The sequence below is a fragment of the Oryctolagus cuniculus genome, chromosome 1 (genome assembly GCF_051225735.1).
Source record: "Oryctolagus cuniculus isolate XC-2025 breed Fujian yellow rabbit chromosome 1, ASM5122573v1, whole genome shotgun sequence".
Taxonomy (NCBI): domain Eukaryota; kingdom Metazoa; phylum Chordata; class Mammalia; order Lagomorpha; family Leporidae; genus Oryctolagus; species Oryctolagus cuniculus.
The window spans coordinates 205,702,909-205,726,220 of NC_142867.1; the positions used below are offsets into that span (position 1 = coordinate 205,702,909).

A 23,312-nucleotide genomic window follows, 5' to 3' on the forward strand; every position below is an offset into this window, starting at 1 on the left:
AGCAGTTGAACAACACAAGTAAATGGAATTGGTTCCCCTAACACCCAAATACCAGTTGTACATTTTCTTCCTATATACAACCTCATGAGAAATAAAGGCAAAGATACATATTTTCTTATTTCTGAACCTTTAAAGTTCTTCTTTACTCTTTATAGTTTGGTCTCTGAATACAAATAACAACAAAAAAAGGTGTTTATCAAAGCCAGTTCCTTCTCTTTCCTCACTACAGTCTTTCATTTTGCTCTTCCCTGACTGACTCAGTGAAGAGTTAACATTGGATTGGTGGTGAAGCTTGTGTGAGACAATGTGGCTTCCCAAAGACAAATACTTCCTGGTAAGTCCGAGGGAAAAAGAGCTCTGGATATCTTGGGCAGATCTTGGAAGAGATAGAGAAGAAAACAAAAGTTGGTAGGTGGTGCTTGTTAAAAAAAAACAAACAAAAAACCAGGACTCATACAATGACGACCAACTTCTTGTGGAACTCCAGGCCTCTAACCACAGTGCTGAATTCCTCAAAGGATATTTTCCCATCGCCATCCTTGTCCAGGATGATGATGGTTTTGTCAACCAGCTCCTGCAACTGCCAGTCCCTGAGGTTGTTACCCACCATCATCTTCAGCACCTGGAAGAGCTCGCCGTTGGAAATGTAGCCGTCCTTGTCCATGTCGTAGATGCTGAAAGCAAACCTCAGCTTCTGCTCCTCGTTTCCTTTGACGCTGAACTGAGAGGTCCCCAAGATGAATTCCTTGAAGTCCACTTCTCCATTGCCGTCCATGTCGAAGATGTCGATCACTCGCTTCACCAACGGGTTCTGCTGAAGCTCGGGCAGGGACATGAACTCCTCCACGCTCAGAGTGCCCGACTTGTCCAGGTCCAGCTTCCTAAACCTTTTGCCCAGTCTTCTAATTTCATCATGGTCAAAGTGGGAGCACATCTCTGCCGGGTAGCTGGCCTCGTTTCCCATTGTGTTTGTGGACAACGGCTCGCAGGGCTGGAGGACCCAGTGGGATGCGGGCTGAGTTGAGACGGTTGAGCCACGTCGGGGTGGGGGCCGGGATAGGAATGGGAGCTCGTGAGGCACCCCGCGGTGGTTGGAATCCAAGTGGTGACCAGAATGGGAGGGGCGGGGTCAGCGAGGAAGGGGCACAAGGAAGGGAAGATGGAAGGAGGAGGGCAAACCCCTCACAGGTTTCCATTATAAACCGTATTGCCCTCCCAACTGTTTCATCTTCTCATTTCCTCCCACATCCCTCACTTTTCCCCTGGGAAAGTAAATCCCAAGGGGGAAGGAGCTGCTTCTGTATAAGTCACCGCAGTATCGGCAGCACAGTACCTGACAGTGTTGTTTCATAAACGCACATTGAGTAACCGAGGCGGAGTGAACTGCAACACTGGCCGCCTGATACTATTTACTTCTTTCCCCTACTTCTCTGGGAAGGGAAGCCAGGATGCGTGTCCCGCTGGAAATGCATAAGGCACCACCCAGATGTCACAGAGAATTCCTTACATGGATCACCTGCAAGCACCAATATATTCCACTAACGTAATGCTGAATTTAGATCCTTTTCCAAGAAGACACAGGTACCATGAGTAGGCTCTTTTACCCGCTGACTCTGAATCCATCATCTCTTGCCCCACGTGTATCTTTGCTGTTTGGTGCCTGCAGAGCACTTTGGGGAACACAGAAGGCTTTTGCATGGTTGAGAGACAGTGCTTCTATGCGATCTCACTCCTCATCCCACTTTTGCTTCAACTAGATGTGTCCTTTTTGCTAACGATTAACCTTAAAAACTTCTTCATATTTCTTCTTCCCTTAGGGACACATCAATTCTCTAAATGCAGAAGGAATAAATGTAATTCAAAAGCAATCTGGTTCAAAGGGTCTTGGAGGAACCTTAGGATATTAAATCAGATAGAATGGGACAAACACACCCTACCTTTAAAATGGGTGTTGCTGGCATGTTCTGTGTTCTTTAGTTCAGCCAAAAGCTCAACCGAAGATCACCATGCTGAAACTGGCACAGCTGAGCCACTGGATGGATACCTTATCACTTGGGATGGCCATTTTTATTTTCCTCTATAATCAGATGATAATCCACTTTTTAACAAGCTGTTCATGGGTATTAAATAAAACCCGAAGTCTCAGCTAAGCCAGGATATTATACTGGGAACGTTTTGTCTTACTTGTTTGTTTTATTTCCAGTTACTCAGAGAGATAAATGCAGTACAAATCTATTGAATTTGCAGTGTTAAAATGATCACCTTAAATTCTATTATGAGATACCTGAAATCAGGACTAGTGTCTGAATGTTATCAATCATTCTAATCTAGGCCATTTCTAGAGCACATAGCCCTTTCTAGACCCAGGATGGGAGATACAGTTCTGAAAAGTCAGAAGTCTCAGGGGCAAGGAAAGGATTCCATTGCTGGGGCACAGAGGTGGTTTGGAGCTTCTGGAGTTACATTGTTGGCCAAATATTTTGTCTTTGAGCACAGACTAGTCCAGATTCTTGGCTGCAATTAAGAGAACTCATGCCTAAGAAGATTAGCATAAAAAAGAATTTGTTGGAAGAATCTCACATAATTGAAAGGAGAGCTGCACCATTGAGTCTTAGAAAGGGTGAGGATCCTTGGGTTTAAAGAACAATTGAAACCAAGACCTCAGGACCAGTTACATAATTTACAAGACCTGTGCAGAATAAAAATACAGGGCCCTTTGAAAATTATTGAGAATTTTAAGATAGCCATAGCAGAGCATTAAGCCAAGTATGGGACCCTGTGTAAATTCTTGGGCCATATGCCCACAAAACTGGCCTGGCTAGGACTTGAACATTGACCCCTCTGCATCTCTTACGTTTTTTTGTTTGTTTGTTTCACTTTCTCCTTTTCAGAGAACATGGCCACTGGCAGAGTACAAACTGAGATCTTGAGGGTTTTATCATTTTTTTCCCTCCAAAGGTTGGCTGAAATTTTCCTGTTCTAGTTAGAAGTCCATTAATCCCAGGAACAGTCTCCAACTGCATCTTATTTTGGTCTGTTTTCTACACTGAGACATCAGATATGGTCTGCAACATAAGGAAGGTTCTCCTTGGACCTCACAATCGGAGCTGGCATGGAGAGTTGGCTGGGTAGGAACAGGTACCAAAAGAAACACTTGGTCTTCCTTATAAGAAGGAGTGATGCTGGACAGAACAATAGAAGGGCATTAATCTACCTCCATGAGAGGTAGGGAATAGTTAGTCCGAAGACCTCCTCTCAATGTGGCCAACTAAACAGCACACAAAATGTGCTGTAGCCACTATCCCATTCATTTCTCCCAGGTTCATCTTATTTACCAAAATATCCCTTTTTGTATACAGCATCAGTATCTCATTTGAAGGTATTATCCCAAGTTTTCTGAAGGTATTACCCCAAATTTGTTCATTGCCATACACTGGTGGATTTTGAAATTAGTTTAGCATAAAAAAATGGAGATAATTAGCTGGAAAATATCAATGATAAGGGGAAGTACTGTTACTGTATGAAATTATGTTAGTTATATTGTTATGCAAGCACATAAAACTAAATAGAGTATATATGATAAAAGAATACCAAGTTCTGGGTTTGCAGTATGACATATTTTCTCATTATGAAATATAGTATTAGGCACAAGTGTAATGTCCAATTTTCTAGCCACATTAATAAGCAAAAAAGATACAATTAATTTTAATAAGTATTATTTTATATATTTAACCCAGCATATTCCAAGTGTTATCGTTTCAACATGTAATAAATACCTGAACTTATTTATGAGTTATTTTGCATTTTTGTACTAGGTATATAGTTCATATTTACAGTACATCTAGGTTAGGGCTCATAGAATTTCAGGTGCTCAATAGCCAATGTGTATATTTTACTGTAAAAAAAAATCTAGGCAGTTTAAAGGAAAAGAAAGATTTGAATGCTAAAATGTCTGACAGTGGATGAGTTTTCTGACTGGCTGAATTAATTAGATTCAAAATATGCATGATGGAGTGGAAATAATTTAGAATAGGACAATCCAGGATCAGATCTTAAATACAAATTTAGTAGCAGTAAGATCTTGGATTAGTTGCTTGATGTTAGCTTTCCCATCTGGAAGGTGGAGTGAATGATACATATTTGGTACAGTTTTGTAAGGATTAAAGCTAACAGTAGCCAATATGATAAATCGTTATCCTTACTGCTGTTAGTACTAATTTTGCAATTGTTTTCCCTGCTTGCAGAGATGAAGTCCTAAGGCAAGCATGCCTGGCAGCTCAAGTATATGTAGGTCCATGGAACAAATTCACCCTGTGTGCCAGCCACCGTGGGCCACACTGCTGTAAGTACTGCACCAGCACTGAACTCCGAAAACTGTTTTCAGACTTTCTCTCACAGGCTTGAAGAATGCAGTCACGGACATCACTGGCCCATCAGGCACTCTAGGGGTTTCTCACTGGTTTTCTCCCGAGTGACTCCTTGATGGTTGCTATTGAGAAAAGAGTCACCAGTGTGGAAACTCTTAGAGGATTCTTCTATATCAGGGTGATATTAGGAGGCCTCAAGGAGTAGCGGAGAGCATGAAGGAATTAAGTAGGCCTGGTTCCAATCCCAGCTCTGCCCTTATTAGCTCTGAGTCCTTAAAGATGGCATGATTTTGCCAGCCTCAGTGTCCTTGTCTATAGACTGGTGGTCCTAATTATACCTGCTTTATCTACTGCACATTGTTACCACGAGCCACATGAGGTGGTATATACAGAAACATTATGTAAGAGGAGAGATCTTGCACAGGAGCTAATCAATTTAATGGCTGAACATATCATACCGGGAAGATGGTACCTCTTCAATGAAATAATTCAGTGTGCAAGCAGAATTTCCTTACTCCTGTGTTGTAGAGCATGTACCCTTATGCTGAATCTGGTTTTAGCCAATATGAGTTCTCCATCATTCTATATTTCATAAACTTCATATTTCAGCATTATTGTAGGAATCAACACCATAGTTTCGATTTTCTCTGGCTATTATCCTTGGTCATTTCCATGGAAAACACCATTTATCACTCTTCCTATTTATCACTGTGGATTGATGTGGAATGTAAGACATTCACACAGTAAGTCAATTAGGAGATCGTTTTGGAAGAAGTAGGAACCTGATTGCACTTTCATTTCAGCAAAAACATTTTTCCCCCCACCAAGAGTTTTCAGGTAAAGAACTCCAGATGGTCATATGCAAAAATAACTGACACTGGAAAACAAAACTGACAGGAATGCAGCTGATAAGACCTGAGGCTCATGTGATTGCATCTTCCAAGTCAGGTAGGAGAAGGAATTTCTGAGCAAGGTCACACGGCTACTTTGGAAGGTTAACAGCTGGGAGCTGTCACCCTTCCATGGGGTTGCCACTCACCATAGTAAACCTGTGTGTTGACTTTAGCCCCATAACCCTGAGTTGAATTGTTTCTGAGCATCAAATTTTTCATCTGCAAAGCGAGAATAATATAATGGTGCAATATAATTGTAGTTATATGTGAGATAACATCTAAAACATAAAAAACTAAAACAATGCCAACTTACAGTAGGCACTCAATATATTTAACACGCTGTCTCCTTTTCTTCTCCCTTTTCAACTTCCATATTTGCTCCCTATGAAGTATAAAGTTGATACTGGATATATGTGTTTTCTCTTCTTCCAACATGACAAATGTTGTTTTGAGTTTACATCCATTTAGAAAATATATATTGAGCACCTTTATGTACCATGCCCCATGCCAGGTGTAGTGTGGTAAGTCACAGTCCCTAGAGGAATACAATTTTGCCATGGAGAAATCTATAGTTCACTAAATAGTAAGGGTTTAAGTATGTAACATTCTTTGGTCAGTCCTTTATGTTCGTCATATATATTCAACAGAATTAAGGATAATATGCTTGGCTTTCTTTTGTAATTCTGAGGTAGTGTTTAATATGAGTTTTGGAATGTGTGGTTTTAAACCAAAGTTTCGCTATTTAGAAGCTCTGTAACCTCAAGCAGAGTTATTAACCTGAGTCACTATTTGCTCATCTGAAAAACAAGGACAATGATTGCTAACTCATAGCATAATTTTCAGGATTAAATGAATGTGAGACAGGATACAAAGAGGGGTAAGTTCAATACCAAGCACAGAATCGGTACATATATATTAAAAGTTATAATTGTGAGGGATCTTCAAAAAATTAATGGAAATGTGTATTACAAATGTGAAAAACAAAAGTATTATGCATGTACTTTAAAATTGTTTGCATACAAGTAAACTTATCTTTTAATGCAATTTCCATTAACTGTTGGAAGTGCCCTCCAAATTTCTGCTTTAGGCTTGCGTTAAAAATTCTAGCAGGCTATTTGCATACATAGACACTCAGCTATACTTAATCATTTATTTTTTCCAAGTATTTATTGAATATCTACTGTGTGAGAGGGATATAACAGTGACCTAAGGAGATACTTTCTCTCTTCTCTGCATTCTTGTAGAAGTTACAGTTTATGGGGAAGATGGCTCTTGACAAAATTATCATGTTTATAGGTGGAAAGGAGCACAAGTGCAAACTGAGTGTTACAGATGAGAAATACATGGGGAGTTCATGCTGCAGAAAAACCTTTATGGGGAAGTCATGATTGAGCTGAAACCTCAAGGAGTAGAAGTTAACTAGATGTTCTGAGGAGGAGTGAATGTTCCAGGCAAAGAGAACTCTATGTGCAGAGGCACTGGGGCAGGAGGAGCAAGACAAGTAAATGAAATGTAGTGCCAGTGTTGCTGGAGCAGAGGTCAAGGGAAAAAACCATGGCATTAGACTGAACGGAGTGACACTTTGACCATTCTTCAGTCACTGGAGAGGAGTGTCAATTTCATCTGTCAGAGCATATTTAATCAATCATGTTTCAACATATAAAATGTTGAGTGCATTCAGAAATGGTTCCTACAAAGCTTATTGGCTTAGTGAATTGAGGCATTAGAGAATTCTGAGTTATAATGCACAAAAGGAAAATGAGAGATGTTGTCAGAGAGGTAACGCCAAAGAGCTTTAAGGACTCAGAATTACACAGGTACTTCTTGCTGGGAATAACTAGAGGAAGACTTTTATTATTATTTTATAAGCAGTCTTTGATCCTGATGGAGACCAAGTGGACAAGTACCATAGTCACTGAAGTAAGAGGGGGCAGGTATGGATAACTACAAGTCATTTAATGTAGCTGAAGTACCTGAGCAAAACATCAGGAGGTGAACCAGGATGAATCAGGTCAAGAAGGGTCCGCAGTGTCTGGCTAGCACATGTGGTTTCCATTTTGTAGGGAAAGCACAGGTTTTAATCAGAAGAATGTCCTACTCAGACTTATATTCTGGAAAGATTAGTCTGGCATTGTCAGGGGTGAGCTGAGTAGGACAAGAGACTAGCAGCTAAGCGAGAAGCTGGGAAAAAAATTGCAACCCACACACCTGTCTGGGAAATGAGTCTGAGCTAGGATGAAAGAGGACTCAAGTGGAAGGCCAGGTGTTTTAATTTGCCAGCGTTGTCATCACAGAACCCTATGAGCAGGGTGGCTTAAACAACAGAAATCTTATTGTCTCCCAGTTCTGGAGGCTGGAAGTCTGAAATCAAGCATTGGCAGGGTAATGCTCCTTCTGAAACCTGTGAGGCGAACTTTGTGTCCTCCTAGCTCCTGGTGGTTTGCTGGTGATCTTTGGCATCCCTTGGCTTGTAACTGCATAGACCCAATCTCCGCTTTTGTCATCACATCACATAGCATGTCCTTGTGTCTTTCCTGTATCTTCCGTCCATGTGTGGGGCACCAATCATAGTTGCTTTGGCCCCACTTTACTACAGTATGATACATCTCAACTAATCACATCTGCATTGACTCTGCTTCTAAACCAGACCACCTTCCAAGACAGTGAGTATTAGGATATCAGGACCTCAGCATATTTTGGGGGTACAAAATTCAACCCATACCAGAAGGCCCAAAGTCTTGCTGGCTGGCTGAATAGATGATGGAGAAAGGCGAGATTCTAAATGTGGTTGCATTGTTTTTCCTGGCTGGCCATCCTTGTGCTTAGCTGTTGCATGCAGCCACCTCACTGTGTGATGAAAGGGGCACCCCTGTAAGGGCTCCAGGGCTCCCCCATGATGCTGCCTTCTCATCCAACACATCCTGAAGTTGAACAAACTCACAGATGCATGCGGGTGAGGGCCATGTTCTCAGAAGTCTTAGAGAAAAGGTCAGGGTGATTTCTCATACCTAAGACTTGGTTAATGGGTTTTGTGAGGAACAAAAAAGGTGGGTTTTATGCTATTTTGTGACACTTCACAAGATAGCCACTAGATGGCAATCTTCACACGTTTCCATGATTTTTTTTTTTTTTCCCAAGCTGGGATTTTCAGAGCCAGGAGGCAACTAACTGTGCATGGGGAACAGAGATCAGGGAGGAGTCCCATTTCACATAATCCCCCACCGATTTCAGTGCATGGGAGTCTAAAAAAATGGAAGGAAGACTGTCTCTCACAATAGTTCTAATCAGTTTGAACACTGTTCCTACCTTTTAAGTGCAGAGTGAAAATAGCATTCCATAAATATTCATGAGTTTGTTGAATTTAACTAGGGGAAAAGGAAGAACTACTAACAGTATGTGGTCTTGGGTGTAATTTATGCCCAAGCATCTTTAGTATGTGAAACAGGAGACCCTTATTCCATGAGAGCTGCTTACTTATTATTGACAAGGGCAAAGGGAACACTTGCTGGAATCAGCACTCCCTATATCAGAATTCAGATAACCATCACTTATAGAAACTGGTGGGGAACAGAGAAGGAGCTCTAACTTTGTGACATGAGGTGAGGGTAAAACAAGACAAGAACTGTAGGTCCGCTCTTGCCTGTATAGCAGCATGACTTTAAAATGCTATTGACTGCATTTAAAGATGGCAGTTGCTGTTGTTTTTATGAAGACCTGTTTTAAGTGCAGCCTAATGGTTTGTATAAACTATCTTCATGTTTTCTGTTTTCCCACTCAAGCCTAGATGCTGGGTTGGAAGGAAAAGACAATACAATAAATACTAGTTAACCCAGCATTTTGCAAGGTAGCAAATTCTAGAATCAAGCATTTCTCAAGTCCTCCAATCAAAAAGTTTTAAGTTCTGTAACATGTAAGTAGTAAGCAAAAGAATGTTTATACTAGAATTACAAGATGCTTGTAATGAGAAGATTCTTTTTTTTTTTTTTTTGAGATGGGTCCAAGATATGTCTAAGAGGAAGGTGCACCAACTGTAATTTCTTTTGTGTCCTTATTATTCACCAAATATTTTTTCTTCCGCATGCATTGTTCTACAGTCATGGAAGGGGACTGGACATTTACTAAGCCAAGTTTGTTCTCTAAAACTACCTCATTAAATATATTTCAAACTTTCAGGCAGTCCCTATTATTATGCCCAGGTTTTGGGGACAGGGAGAGCTGAAGTTTTAGAAGTTACAAGGCTTGGGTTGGCGCACAGTGGAGGAGCTGGGAATCAAACTGCAATATTTGCTTCCAAGACTGAAATTCTTTGCTATTCCAGACTACCTTACATGTGAAGATCAGAAAAAAAATGTTCCTGCCCCTTTTGTTAAAGGCATGCAGTTTACTTGGGGAAGGTGGTCACCTTTAACTTTAGAATCCTTGAGGGAGTGGGCATCACTAACAGGGCATGGAGTCCATGGAGTCCTGTCCGTTTTTAGCATGATTGTGTGTAGTGTTTTTGGAGGGCAGGGCCAAATTGCATTGCTAATAATTTCTTGTCTCAGTGTCTTGTTCATGTCTTTGCCAGGAGGGTTCTTCCTCCTCCAGAAAGCCTACTGTGATTCCTTCTTACTCTTCCATGAATGAATCCTGACCTTGTTGGTGCCACTACTCTACTTTGTATCTTCTCCTTTTGCCCCTGTGGAATCCAGTTTATTCATGAGTTTGTTATCTCCCTGCTGGGGAGCTCTGTATTCATCTGTGCATCAGTTGCACCTGAGACATGACCTGGTACCCAAGAACTCAATACATATTTGCTTATGATGGAGGATGAACTAATGAATTTGTCTGGAGTAAAGGAACATGAAATCTTGCTGAGATTAACTTTCCTTTCTTCATGTCCAATTCTTCCACGTGTCATTACAGGATACACAAATAGCTTTGAGCTTTTTCAGATTTCCAGAAATTGATGCCTGGATAGGTTCCACCTGACCTTATGCTGCTTATATATTACACTTACTTAGGCTATTCTGAGGGAAGCACTCAGCTGTCAAGGTGGCTCCCGACATACATGAGTTTTCAATTTAAAGCAAGCTACAGTGATTAACTCTCCTTGCCTTGCCATAACTTTCATCAGGTTGAAGAGCAGACAGTGACATCTTAAATTGAAAGGCGAAGGGGTGGAGATGGGAGAGGGGTGTTGAGAAGTGACCTAGTTGTCAAGAGCACAAAAGACTTCATTAAAATTCACCCCTTCCCCACACTGCTCTTTGGATTTTTAATGCAAATTAAAGCAAAACTGGATAGAAAATTGATGGGATATGGAAGCTTCTTAATGTGACTTGTGTGATCCCGCTTGGCCTTCAATGTATAGTTGAGTAACTCTTTCCTTTGTTCCTCCCAACAGTTAACAGGGGGAAGAATGGATCTGCTATGAGAGAACTCATTTTCTCAGTAAACAAATATTAATGTAACAGGTGCACATATGGGTGGCCCTTGGGAACTAAGTCTAGGGCAGTGGTCAGGGATGAAGAAGGCAGATGGCAGGCCAGACAGCTTATTGACCTCTGTGTCCCAGGAATCATATTTCCAACTTGCTGCATCAGGACTTCTCCAAACAACCTGCTTGAGAACCACAGCATTTCTACCTTTAAACTTCCACTTTTAAGACTGCCTTGAATGGGTGGGCATTTGGCCTAGTGGCGAAGATGCCCAGTTCCCCTAATGGAATGCCCACGTTTGACACTGAGCTATGGCTCCTGACTCCTGCTTCATGCCAATGCAGACTCTGGGGAGCAGGGGTGATGCTCAACCATTTGGGGTCCTGCCACTCATGTGGGAGACCTGGGTTGAGTTTCTGGATCCCAGCCTCAGTTTGGCCTAGCCTCAGCAATTGCAGGCATTTGGGGAGTGAACCAGTGGATAGGAACTATATGCCTCTACCTCATAAATAAATAAACATTTAAAAGGATTATTTTGTAGTGAGAGTAAAAGATGTCTTTACTCCATTCTTCTTCAGTGGCTCATTCCTTAGGGGGTGAAGCTGAAGGCTGGAAGAGTCCATGGACAGAAGGGTTAAGAATGGATTAAAAGGCAGGTTGGGGCTGGTGGTCAGGAATGGAGTGTGGAGTAAATTCAGGAATGGGACAAAGCTTGTGGTGCACTTTCATTGGTAAGAAAATTACTGAAAATTTTAATTATTTACTTTTAGACTGTTTCAAAATATACGTTTCCTTTCCCCACCCTTTGTACCCAAGGCCTCTGGGTTTCTGAGCCAGAACTTCTTTCATCCCAATGTCTGTTTTAGTGTTTCTTTGTTCCCTCAACTCTCAATAACAACACAAGGAAATCATAGATTCAGTCAGAAAACCTTGTTACAACACACAAAGAATTAAACTGAAGTTCAGAAAGGTTAAGGAATTTTTCCATGGACAGGGAGCTGCAGTATTAGTGCTAGAGCCAGGGCAGTCAGACACCCAGGACCTGGGTCATTCCAGAGGGCTTAGTTGTGCTGCTGTTTGCTTCCTGACCAGGGCAAGGCACCATTTCTTTCCCCGCAGTCTGGACCCCTGTCTGGAGGTGCAGAGGCTGCATATTCTCTGAGTGCCAGGCTGCAACACTGTCCTATGGCTAGCCCCTGTCCCCCTTCATCTGTTCTTCCAGGTCCAACCTCCACCTTTCTTCGTCCTGCTTTGTACCCTGGGAAATGACTTCTATGGGCCACATCAACAGTCTCCCTTGACTTAAAGCAGTGGTAAAAGATGGCAAGGTAAGAGGAGACTGAATCCCTGACTCTTTTCCAATCAGGTCGTGGGGGGATGACTGTGCTCCTACCCAAATGGCCATGGCTCTTAGAAAGCCCTCTCCTGCACCTCCTGGAATCTAGGAATGGCTCTCCATTTTTCCCCTCTAGCCCAGATATGGTTATGGCTCTTTCCCTTCACCTACCCTGCGGGACTGTACTGTCTTTGTTGGTTTATTTAAGCTATTCTTTTCCAAATAGTTTCCATTTTAAAATTTATTTATTTTATTCATTTTTACTTGAAAGAAAGAAAGAGAGAGATCTTTGAGTTGCTTTTTCTTTCAACAGATGGTGAGCAGTCATGACTGCTAAAGCCAAAGTCAGGATCCTTGAACTTAACCCGTGTAGATGGTAGGACCCAAGTACTGGAGTCATTGTTACCTCCCAGGGTATCCATTAGCAGGAAGCTAGATCTGAAGTGTAGTAGCCTGGGTTTGAACTAGGCACTCTGGTATGGGATGTGGGTGTCCCAAATGGTAGCCTAACTGCTGCATCAAACAATGGCCCTAAATATATATATATATATATATATATATATATATATATATATACATATGGCTATTAACACCTCCCCTGTTTCAGTATGCTGGCTGACCCTGCTGAGGCCACTGCTTCCTTTTCCTTCTGGCGTGCTCCCTCTTTGTGAAAAAGTGTGTTGTCCAACCCATTATTTAAAGGAGACTTGCAAAAGAGGTGTCGTCCTATATCTTAATAATCCCTTGAAGAATTTTGAGAAGTTGCTGAACTGTGATCTGCTGCCTTCTTTTCCTGGTTTGCAAATAAAAGATTTCATAAAATTGTTGCCCTGGAGCTCTTAAATACATTCAAGGACTTGAAAAAAAATTATGTCTTTTTGCTGAGTCAAAGGAAAGAAAGGGAAATGTATACCCTTCCATATGTTTTCCACAGTGGACTCAATTGACAATGAGCCCTCTGTGGTGGAAACACAGTTGTGCTAGGAGGATTGTGGGGAAACATGTGAGGTCAATTTCAAATTCCTCTCTGAAAATTGCCAGAGTCTGTCTGCAGAATTGGACCTGCAATTTCCTAGGTGACTCTGGGGACCAGATAAAGCCCTGGAATGAAAAAAGAATGAGTTTATCCTCCATAGAAACTGCAGCTAGACAGCTCTGGTGTTGCAAGGGGATGAGAGGAAAATAGATCAGGATCTCACAGGGGGCTCAATATTAATGCCCAGCTCATAGAAATGGGGCAAAAAGCATCATTCCTGTTTTAGTAATAAGTGACCATATGATTCATTATCCAAACTAGGATTTCATTGTCCAGAGTGAAAGAGGGTGTGAGTTGCTCTGTGGCAAAATACACAGATGGGGACTGTACCTAGCAGAATGGGTCAGAAATAACTGAGTAACGTCTTCCTCAAGGGTCAAGAGCAGCTGTTGAGAGAGGTGCTGTCCAGGTGAACCTGCTCCTTCTGAATTGTACTCTGCTCCTCTCCTCCTGTAAGGGGTAGGAGTAGGGGAAGGAAGAGGGCCATGTTCATTAAACTGTCATCTTTCTTGTTCTTCGTAAGAACCACTAGGGAGGTGAAGAAGCTGAGGCTGAGCTGGATTAAGTGACTTTCCTAAGGTAAGTTGGTGGGAGAGTTAGGCTTCCAATATGGCTTGTCTGATTTCAAAGCCTGTCCTTGTTTCTCTAGACCAACACAGCGCAGAAAAACATGACATTTGCGGCAAAAAGGATGGTGAGCTCAGCAGAAATGCATGCTTTCTTTTTCTCACTTTTCCTAGAAGAAAGCTAAAAACATAGGTGGAGACAGGGTGTCAAGCAAAGGGGAACAGGGGAACCCAGTAGGCAGAGGCCTTTGCAGAGGGGACCAAGCTCAGCAGATAAGCTCAGAATTGGTTTAACTTAATTACATTCTATCTTTAGTTCTGTGAGGTTGATCCTGCAATTCTGTCTTAGACAAATATGCCAGTCAGTACACAAAGTTATGTAGTACAGTTTAAATGCAGACAGGTGAGCATTATACTGGGTATGCCACGGGGCAGTCTGCCATCCTTGAGAGAACATAGCTTGATGTGTGTTCACAACATTCCTTGAGTCTGGAGACAAATCTCCTATTTTCTCTACACGCACTGATGTTACCAGGCCTCTATTTTAGAACTCTAAATTCTGGAGTTCTAATAAAAGATGATCTCTTCCCTATTCTCCTTATTCCTACCTTTCTCCTTCTCAAATTCAGCCAATCCGGGAAATGACCCAGGCTTGTTTCTTATTTATTTTATTTTATTGAAGGGCAGCTATAGAGAAGAGACAGGGAGAGATCTTCTATCGGCTGGTTCACTCCCCATATGGCCGCAACAGCCAAGGCTGGGCCAGACCAAGGCCAGGAGCTTCATCTATGTCTCCCATATGGGTGCAGGGGCCCAAGCACTTGGATTGTTCTCTGCTGCTTTCCCAGCTGCATTAGCGGGGAGCTGGATCAGAAGTACAGCAGCTGGGACTCAAAGGAGGTGACAACACACTATACCACAGCAATGGCTTCCCAGGCTTGTCTTACAACCACAACTTGATCCTGATACCAGCCACTCATCCCATGGTTCCATCTGACTACATCCAGAATTTCCCTTCTGTCTCTCTCCCAAATTTGGCCTATTAAAACTCATGGTTGAAAAACTATGGATATATGTTGTATGCATCATCTGAACAGTTTATGACTTTTGCTATTTGTTTTTCAAAATCCATCTTCTTTGTCTGGACTTAATTTGGTTTTGTTTGAAAATGCTGTTAAACCTGCACAGCACTGGAACATTTATGGTGAAATCTCGTAATTGTTACCAATATATGTAAGTTTGTGGTTATCATATTTGGATTTATATGCTCAATATTTTAAAAGCATTATCTGATTAGCTTTAATCATGATGCTACAAAGTACATATACTACCATAGCCCCAGTTTGTCAGGGCTCAGAAGAGTCGAATAACATGTTCTATAACACATAGTTGGGATTCAACATGAGAATACAAGAAGAGTTAAATAGAAGAACTAAATTACACATTCTGTAACATAGAGCTGGGATGCAAATTTATAATTGTCTCCAAAGACCATGTTTATTTTTTGTTTAATTTTTTAATTTACTTTTTGTATTCCAAAGGAAGGGAGAGAGAGAGAGAGAGAGAGAGAGAGAGAGAGAACGAATCACTCATATGTCAGTTCATGCCAAAACCAGTGCCAAGAACTCAATCTGGATTTCCCATGTAGGTGGTAGGGACCTAAGTACTTAAACGATTACCTGCTATCCAGTCACTCTGATATGGGATGCATCCATTCCAAGTAGTGGCTTAATCACTGCCCTACCCCAAAGACAACTCTTTTAACCAGTATGTTCTACTGTAAAGACAACTATTATTATTTGAGGATAATAAGGGAATCTAGAATTGCTATATGAAAGTTCATGTGATTCAATTCAAATGCTTCATTGTACAGATGGTAGAGGTTGGTGAAATGAAAGAGGAAGCAACTTTCCCAGGTCTACAGAGTGGGTAGAGAAAGGCATGGCTGGTTTTCTATACAACGTCAAGTCCTCTGTCTCCTTTCTAAAAGAAATATGCCTTTTTTAGATCTTCACATTTCTGTATGTGATGACAGGTTTCAGAGGAGACTGCCATATCACTAGTCCAGGAGGAGAGTAGTGATTGATGTAATCCACCTTGGTGATCCCATCTCCTCCCCAGTAACTGGCTTCCACATATAAGGATGACGCAATTTTAGCCAAGAAACTATGAGAAAATTTAATGAAGGGTTTCTAGAAATATTGTCTCTTATGAAGTCACAAGAAGCTATCTGAAGATATTAATGAATTGTAGGAGATTCCCTCCTGACAGAGGGAGTGTAAGAATCGCTACTTTTGTAACTTACTATATTCCCCTCTGTGTGCCCAGGTGGAGTTAGGTTCTGAATCTGCAGAGCTCACATCCTGGTCTGATGATTCTCTGAAATGGCAATGGCCTAGAGGCGTGCAAGTGGTCAGTGAAAATTGTTTAGCATTGTTGGCTTTGGGGACCTGATTAGTAAGCTCTGTTTGTTTTGTCTTAATCTCAATTTTGAATTACTGAGAGCTTTCAGATTGAGTCAGATATGGTCACAACAAATGGTAAGAACTATCAAGAGACTTTTATTTTGCACAATTTAAGCAACTAGTTTGTTTGCTCCCTTGGCTGAATTAAACTGGCTGACCAGTGTAAGCTCAAGTTTATTTCTTTTAGGAAAAGCCATGAAATTTTCTTCAAATAAAGGTAAAAATGGCTGTCTTACATGATTGTAGTGAGAACCCGTGAGTTAATGTCCCTAGCACAGTTTCTATCACATTGTGGGCATTTGGAGAGTCAGCTGATGGAAGATCTCTGTCTCTGTTTCCCCATCACTCTGCCTTTCAAATAAATAAGTATCTAAAAAAGTATAGTAAGAAACTGAATATGCTTGTTCTGTAAGTCCCTATTTTCTCTTTGCTTCCTTTGAATCTTTTGGTCAGTAATCTTCTTAAAGAGGCCTTCCATGATTCTGTCACATAATCCCTCCTGCTTCTCACCTTGTAACATGCTACCTAATTTACTCATGTGTTATGTCTATCACGTATTGTCTTCTACTAGAATGTAAACTCTTTCAAGGTAGGAATCTTTGTGTCTTTTGTTCAGTGACAAATTCAAAATATCTAGAACAACGTCTGGCACACTCTGATTGCTTCATGAATGTTGTTGGGTGAAGAAGCCTATTCTTCCCTGTGGCCTAAGTTTTCTGATGCAGGCTGCATGGGTCTTGAAGAAGCAGAAGATATGAATTGCATGGTTAATTCCTCCCCAAAGGCTTTTATTGACTCATATCTAACACGATGCCCTTGATGTCTACAAAGTATCAACATAAGAATTAGCCATGAATATTTTTCCACCTTGCAAACATTGCTAACTCTGTTATTCAGTGTCATTTTTCAAAAAAAAAAAGACAAAGAGTTATTTTGGAATTTAGAGCTAAAGACAAAATTCTATTTCTTTTTTTTCTGATTAAAGACCATTCTAGGCTGCCAAGGCAGATCAGAGGTAAATTTAATTTCCAAGGGCATTGACTAGGTTGCCTTAGCTTCTGGTTGGAGTTATTTACTCTTCTTTTTACCTACCCACCTATCTACCTACCTTCTATCTGTGTTAATTTCTAGGGCCTACTGTAATAAATCACTACAAACTGGATGGCTTAAACCAACATAAATTTATTCTCACACAGTTTAGATGGATAGAAGCACGAACTAAAGGTTTCAACAGGATCAAGTGTTTGCTGCTTCAGCTGAGACATAGGCATTTGCTCTAAATGTTAAGATGCCGCTTGGGATATACATCCAATATCAGTGCTTGAGTTCAAGTCCTGGCTCTGCTCCTCCAGCTTCCTCTTAGTGCCCAGCTTTGGAGGCATCAGGTGGTGGCTCCCATGGTTGGGTCCCTCGGAGGAAGCAGGTGCTGGCTCCAGTGGTGGGAGACCAGAATTGAGTTCCTGGCTCCTGACTTGAACCTGACTCAGTCTTGAATGTTGTGGGCATTTGAGAAGTGAACCAGTGGATGGGAGAATCTCTCTCTCTCTCACTGTCTCTCTGCCTTTCATATAAATAAAATAAAATCAGTAACAAATTTTAAAAAGAGATCAGTAGGATTGGTTCCTTTTGGAGGCTTTGCAGGAGAATCTGACTCATGCTTTTCTTCTAGCTTCTTGTGGTTTCTGGCAATCCTTAGCATTCCATGGCTTATAGCTGCATTCTCCAATCTCTCCAATCTCTCTCTCTCTCTCTCTCTCTCTCTCTCTCTCTGTGTGTGTGTGTGTGTGTGTGTCCCCAAATGATCTGATTATGGCCCCAGTCATTGGATTTAGGGCTCACCCATATACAGTATGGACTCACCTTAGTTGATTAACTTTTCAAAGACTCTAATTTCAGATAAGACCACACTTTGAAATTTTCATTGACTTGAATTTTGAGGGGACACCACTCAATTCAGTATACTGCCAATACCACTCTTGCTTTACATTCTTTCCTTCTACTCCCCATCTTTTTCTCAGGTACATTTTCCAGTATCTATGGTTCATTTATTAAACAATTGCTTATACAATTCCTAGTATATAAGGCACTGAGAAGATAATTGTAAGCCAAGTCTTGCTCCTCCCAAGCTATTATAGTCTAACAAAGATATAACATTAAAATAATAATCAGATTATAAATTTTAAAGTAGTGAATTTTATAAATTATAACAAGTGCTATGAAATAATGGGAGTTATAATATGAGACTATAAAGGGAAATACCATTAGATTGGTGAGGGATTATAGGAGGGTCTGAAGAAGGGAGATAATATGGAATTTATAACATGAAGGCATTCACTTTGCAAACATCAGAAAGAAGAGTATTTGAGCAGAAGGAGACATCTGAATATGCTGGAACTCCAAGACAGAGAAGCCCTGGTGTATATCCATTTGAAATGCCCATTGTGGTAGGACTGCTTGGAGCCAGGAGGAAACTGGCATGGGATGAGGCTGAAGAATGGGCAAGAGCAGGTCTCACAGGTCCTGCCAGAGCTTCAGATTTTGTCCCACTTAACCTGGGAGATTTAGCAGGTTCTAAGCAGAAGATTGATCTGCCATTTGGAAAACAAATTGGAGGAAGGTAAGAGTAATAACAGTTAAGAGACTTTTGTGGTGGTTCAGGCGAGGGATGACAGCTTGGAGTAGAATGATGACAGTTCAGATGACAAGAAATGGGCATATTTGAGTTGTACTTTATGGAAGGAGAAAGTATGCTTTGTTTCTGGGTGCAGAAGGTACAATGTGAGAGGCATTAAAGATCTACACTTTCTGGAATGCATAACCAGATGTACAGAGGTGCCATTACCTGGATATGAAGCATAGGGAAAAAAAAGCAGTTTTAAGAGGGAAGATTGATGGCTCAGCTTTTGACAAGTTGAGTTTGAGATGCCTGTGAGATATTTCAGTGGAAATGTAAAATGGGAAGTTGGATAAATGGTTTTGGAGTGCAGAACAATCTGTGCTGGAACACAAAGTTGGGAGTGCTTGGCAAATGAAGATGATTATTGTTGGCTTCAGATTCTTATTTAATGTCAGGGTGACCCTGTGCTAGTTGGCTTGGCTTCTCTTTTTAAATGTCTGGGCCTGTACCTCTGGTTACCCCTTTCAGTCTCCTGTTTTAGTCATTCAATTTCTTTTGGAAATTTCTTTCTGATCTCATTATAAAGACATTGTCCAGCAGCAGAAAGGAATAGACTGTATTTATGCACCTTGGGAAAAATCACTTACTAACTCCAGTTATTTGTTTCCCAGTGTAAATATAAGGAATTGGCAGTTTTCAGTTTTAAGAAGCTATGATTCTGTAATCTAAGAATTATTGCTTAAGATTTGTTTACTGATCTAAACCAACAAAGGATTTATCACTACAGTCCCCACTGAAAAGTTAATAAAACTTTGATTATATTTTTAAGAATATTATTTATTTGAGAGGCAGACACACACACACACACACACACACACACACATACATACATACAAATATACTCTGAGAATCAGCCCTTAAGGCATGCGGATCTGGCTGAAAAGCCCATGAGAGTATTTCAGGCATGGAAAGCCAAGACACTCTGGGGAAAAAAAAAATGACCTAAAGAAAGATCTCTGTGAGTGAGATCCCAGTGGAAAGAACAGGTCATCAAAGAAGGAGGTACCTTTCTCTGAAGGGAGGAGAGAACTTCCACTCTGACTATGACCTTGTCTAAATATGATCAGAGTTGGTGAACTCAAAAGGCTTCCATAGCCTTGGCAGCTCATGACAAGAGCCTAGGGAGATTACTGATGCCATAAACAAGAGTGTCAATTTGTTAAGTCAACAACAGGAGTCACTGTGCACTTACTCCTCATGTAGGATCTCTGTCCTTAATGTGCTGTACATTGTGATTTAATGCTATAACTAGTACTCAAACAGTATTGTTCACTTTGTGTTTTTATGTGGGTGCAAACTGTTGAAATCTTTACTTAATATATACTAAACTGATCTCCTGTATATAAAGAGAATTGAAATTGAATCTTGATGTGAATGGAAGGGGAGAGGGAGTGGGAAAGGGGAGGGTTGCAGGTGGGAGGGAAGTTATGGAGGGGGGAAGCCATTGAAATCCATAAGCTGTACTTTGGAAATTTATATTCATTAAATAAAAGTTAAAAAAAAAAACAAATATACTCTGAGATAAAGTGAGAGGGAGATCCTATCTGCTTGTTCACTTCCCAAATTCTTGCAATCTCTGGGGGTGGGCCAAAGCTGGGAGCAGGGAACTCAATCCAAGTCTCTCACATGGGTGGCAGGATCCCAATAACTTGAGCCATCACTAATGCCTCCCAGTATCTTTTTTTTTTTTTTTTTTGACAGGCAGAGTGGACAGTGAGAGAGAGAGAGAGACAGGTCTTCCTTTGCCGTTGGTTCACCCTCCAATGGCTGCCGCAGCCGGCGTGCTGTGGCCAGCGCACCGCGCTGATCCGAAGCCAGGAGCCAGGTGCTTCTCCTGGTCTCCCATGGGGTGCAGGGCCCAAGCACTTGGGCCATCCTCCACTGCCTTCCTGGGCCACAGCAGAGAGCTGGCCTGGAATAGGGGCATCCGGGACAGAATCCGGTGCCCCGACCGGGACTAGAACCCAGTGTGCCGGCGCCGCAAGGCGGAGGATTAGCCTAGTAAGCCACGGCGCCGGCCCTCCCAGTAGCTTCATTAGCAGGAAGCTGGTATCAGGAACCAGAGCCAGGTCTCAAATACAAGTATTCTGACTCAGGTGTTCCAGATCCTAGGCTAAACACCCACTCTCTGATTAGATGTTGAAAGACATTTCGAAGTATTCCTTGAATTGAAAACAGTGAGTAAGTACTATTAATATCAATTTTGGATATATTATGTAATTAAGAACAACATTTCTTCTGCTCTTGTGAATATGGGATATAGAGAAAAGTAGAAATTAAGACCTTTACTGTCAAAATAGTGTCACATTCAAGTCAAAGACAAACACGGGTCACGCTATATTCCTTTAGGAATGGACAAGCTTCAACAAAGTTAAGAATAATCCAAATAAGATGGGAAGTCTTAGTAAATGCATTAACCTGAATTACTGACCATGAGGCACAGGGAACAGCATTCTTTAGATTCTTCTAGGTAAAGTTATAGAAAGTGTCAACAGTACCAGCAATCTTTCCTTACCTCAGTTACAGCGAAACTTCTCTTGCCACATGGAACCATCTTGTACCATTTGTCATGCAGCACGTCCATAAACCCATGTGACTTGTACTGACTGATCAGCTCAGATATATTGGAAGTCAATGGAGAGTTGGGTGGAAGACCAATGCCATATCCTAGGAGAAAATACAGTCTCAGATGAGCTTCTCACACTGTTCTTGAAAGATTCCACTGTACTATGTGATATTTTATCAGATATGATAGCAAAGGCATAGTGAGTTTTCAACTTCTTTCCTCAAAGGACTCAGACATTCTTGGATATGATTATCCTTAGACTGGCTGTATCTCTAAGCAGATGAGTCTGAAGAGGAGAGGAATAGGTGGTACAAAGTGTACCAGTGGAGCATTTTATTCTAAAATCTTTTGCCCTTCACTTCAAAATACTTCTTAGAAGCATTGTTTAGCATTTTTATCAGGACTAAGATTTACTGTCTTCCTCTTCCAGACCCATCCTCTGGGTATTAAATATACAAAATTATATTCATTATAATCTTTGTCTTATGACATTCTCACATTGTTAATGCATGACTCTTACTTTTCTGATGCATTTTATTTTTGAATGGTGTAATAAGACATACACACAGCATGAGAAGTGAAATAACAATAGGAACTTGTAGCAAATGACTTCATTGGTCAAAAAAATTCAATTGTCTCTCTTACCAAATATTGGGGAAGTTGTGAATCAATAAAATCATTTCTATGTTGTTTGGAATGTAAATAAACACAACCACTTTAGAAAGCAATTTGATATTATTTTGTATGGTTGAACATTTCCATGCTTAAGGATGAGCAATTATGCTTCTAAATATACTCCCGAAGACAGAACCATGAGCACACCAGGCGATATGCATGGGAGTGATACCAGTTCACAGCTCACAACAGCAAAGTTTGGTAACCTATCTTAATGTTCTTTGACAAGAGAATAGGTAAATAAACTGGATATTTATACAATTAGAATATGATATAATGTAAAATATGCAAGCTAGAACTAGATGCAATGATGTGAATGACTCAGCAATATGCTACTGAGTGAAAAAGATCAGTTTTCTGTTTTACAGAATTCATTCTGTAAATATAGACACTCAAATCAAGATAAAATATTTTTAGGGCTACATTTATGGTAAAACTGATTTATCATATATATGTATATATATGTTTGTTTCTAAATATAAAGATCCAAGATTATAGATATACAGTGTAAGGCAGGAAGGGGAGGGGAAGACGCAATAGCATGAAAATAGATGTTATTTGTTGTCAGAGTTTTATTAGACAGCGTAGACTCTCTGTGGCTTCACTTGCTTTTGAAAGTGTTACTACATTGCTAATCTCCTTGATGAGCCATGTGAAAGAGGCTAATTAACTACATCTTGTTTTAGCTATTGGATAGCATAGTAAAAAAGATTTTTTTTGCTCTCAAGATGATTGAGGAAGATAAATTAAAAATGTGGTTAGTTCCCTTTTCACAGATAAAAACTAAAAGGCTTTCAAGAATTCAAAGATATTTAATAGAAACAAACACTTGCTATCATTATTCTATCCTACAATTCAATTCCAAGGACATTTTTGTTTCTATTTAAATGAAGATACACAAATCCTTTTCTAAAAATATGAAGTTTTAGATGCACATATAACCAAAAAGAAATAAATAATGGAGAAAATATTCTGATACTTAAATAATTGCATGCTTTTTCTTGATAATTCTGTTTGTTCCTTAAAAATAGGAAGTCAAAGAAATGATGACAATGTCAAAAGCATTATTTGAATTTTCCATTCAAAGAGCTATTTTAAGTGTCTGTATTGTGTCTAGTATTTTTGGTTTGAAAGGCAATAAAAGACTTTTTTTGGATGGGCAACTTTTTCTTATCCTGATGTTATCATTAAATAACAGTTCTTAAAAAATTTTTAAGGCCGGCACTGCGGCTCACTAGGCTAATCCTCCGCCTGCGGCACAGGCACTCCGGGTTCTAGTTCTGGTTGTGGTGCCAGATTCTGTCCTGGTTG

At 40.6% G+C, this 23,312-nt stretch overlaps 2 protein-coding genes across 2 annotated transcripts in view; both read right to left on the reverse strand.

Moving 5' to 3' along the window:
• The window catches only part of GRIN3A (glutamate ionotropic receptor NMDA type subunit 3A), a 222,343-nt gene that overhangs the window by 34,047 nt on the left and 164,984 nt on the right, over nucleotides 1–23,312 (reverse strand). Inside the window, exon 6 of the mRNA XM_002708146.6 lies at nucleotides 21,276–21,427. Within this exon, the coding sequence (XP_002708192.3) occupies nucleotides 21,276–21,427 (152 nt within the window). The remainder of the gene's footprint in view (nucleotides 1–21,275; nucleotides 21,428–23,312) is intronic.
• PPP3R2 (protein phosphatase 3 regulatory subunit B, beta) lies at nucleotides 166–1,843 on the reverse strand. Its single transcript, XM_002708148.6, has one exon. The coding sequence runs from the start codon at nucleotides 962–964 to the stop codon at nucleotides 452–454; it is 513 nt and encodes a 170-aa protein (XP_002708194.1). The 5' UTR covers nucleotides 965–1,843; the 3' UTR covers nucleotides 166–451.

Coding starts and splice junctions, on each gene's coding strand:
- PPP3R2 (XM_002708148.6), bottom strand. CDS start 964: ATGGGAAACGAGGCCAGCTACCCGGCAGAGATGTGCTCCCACTTTGAC.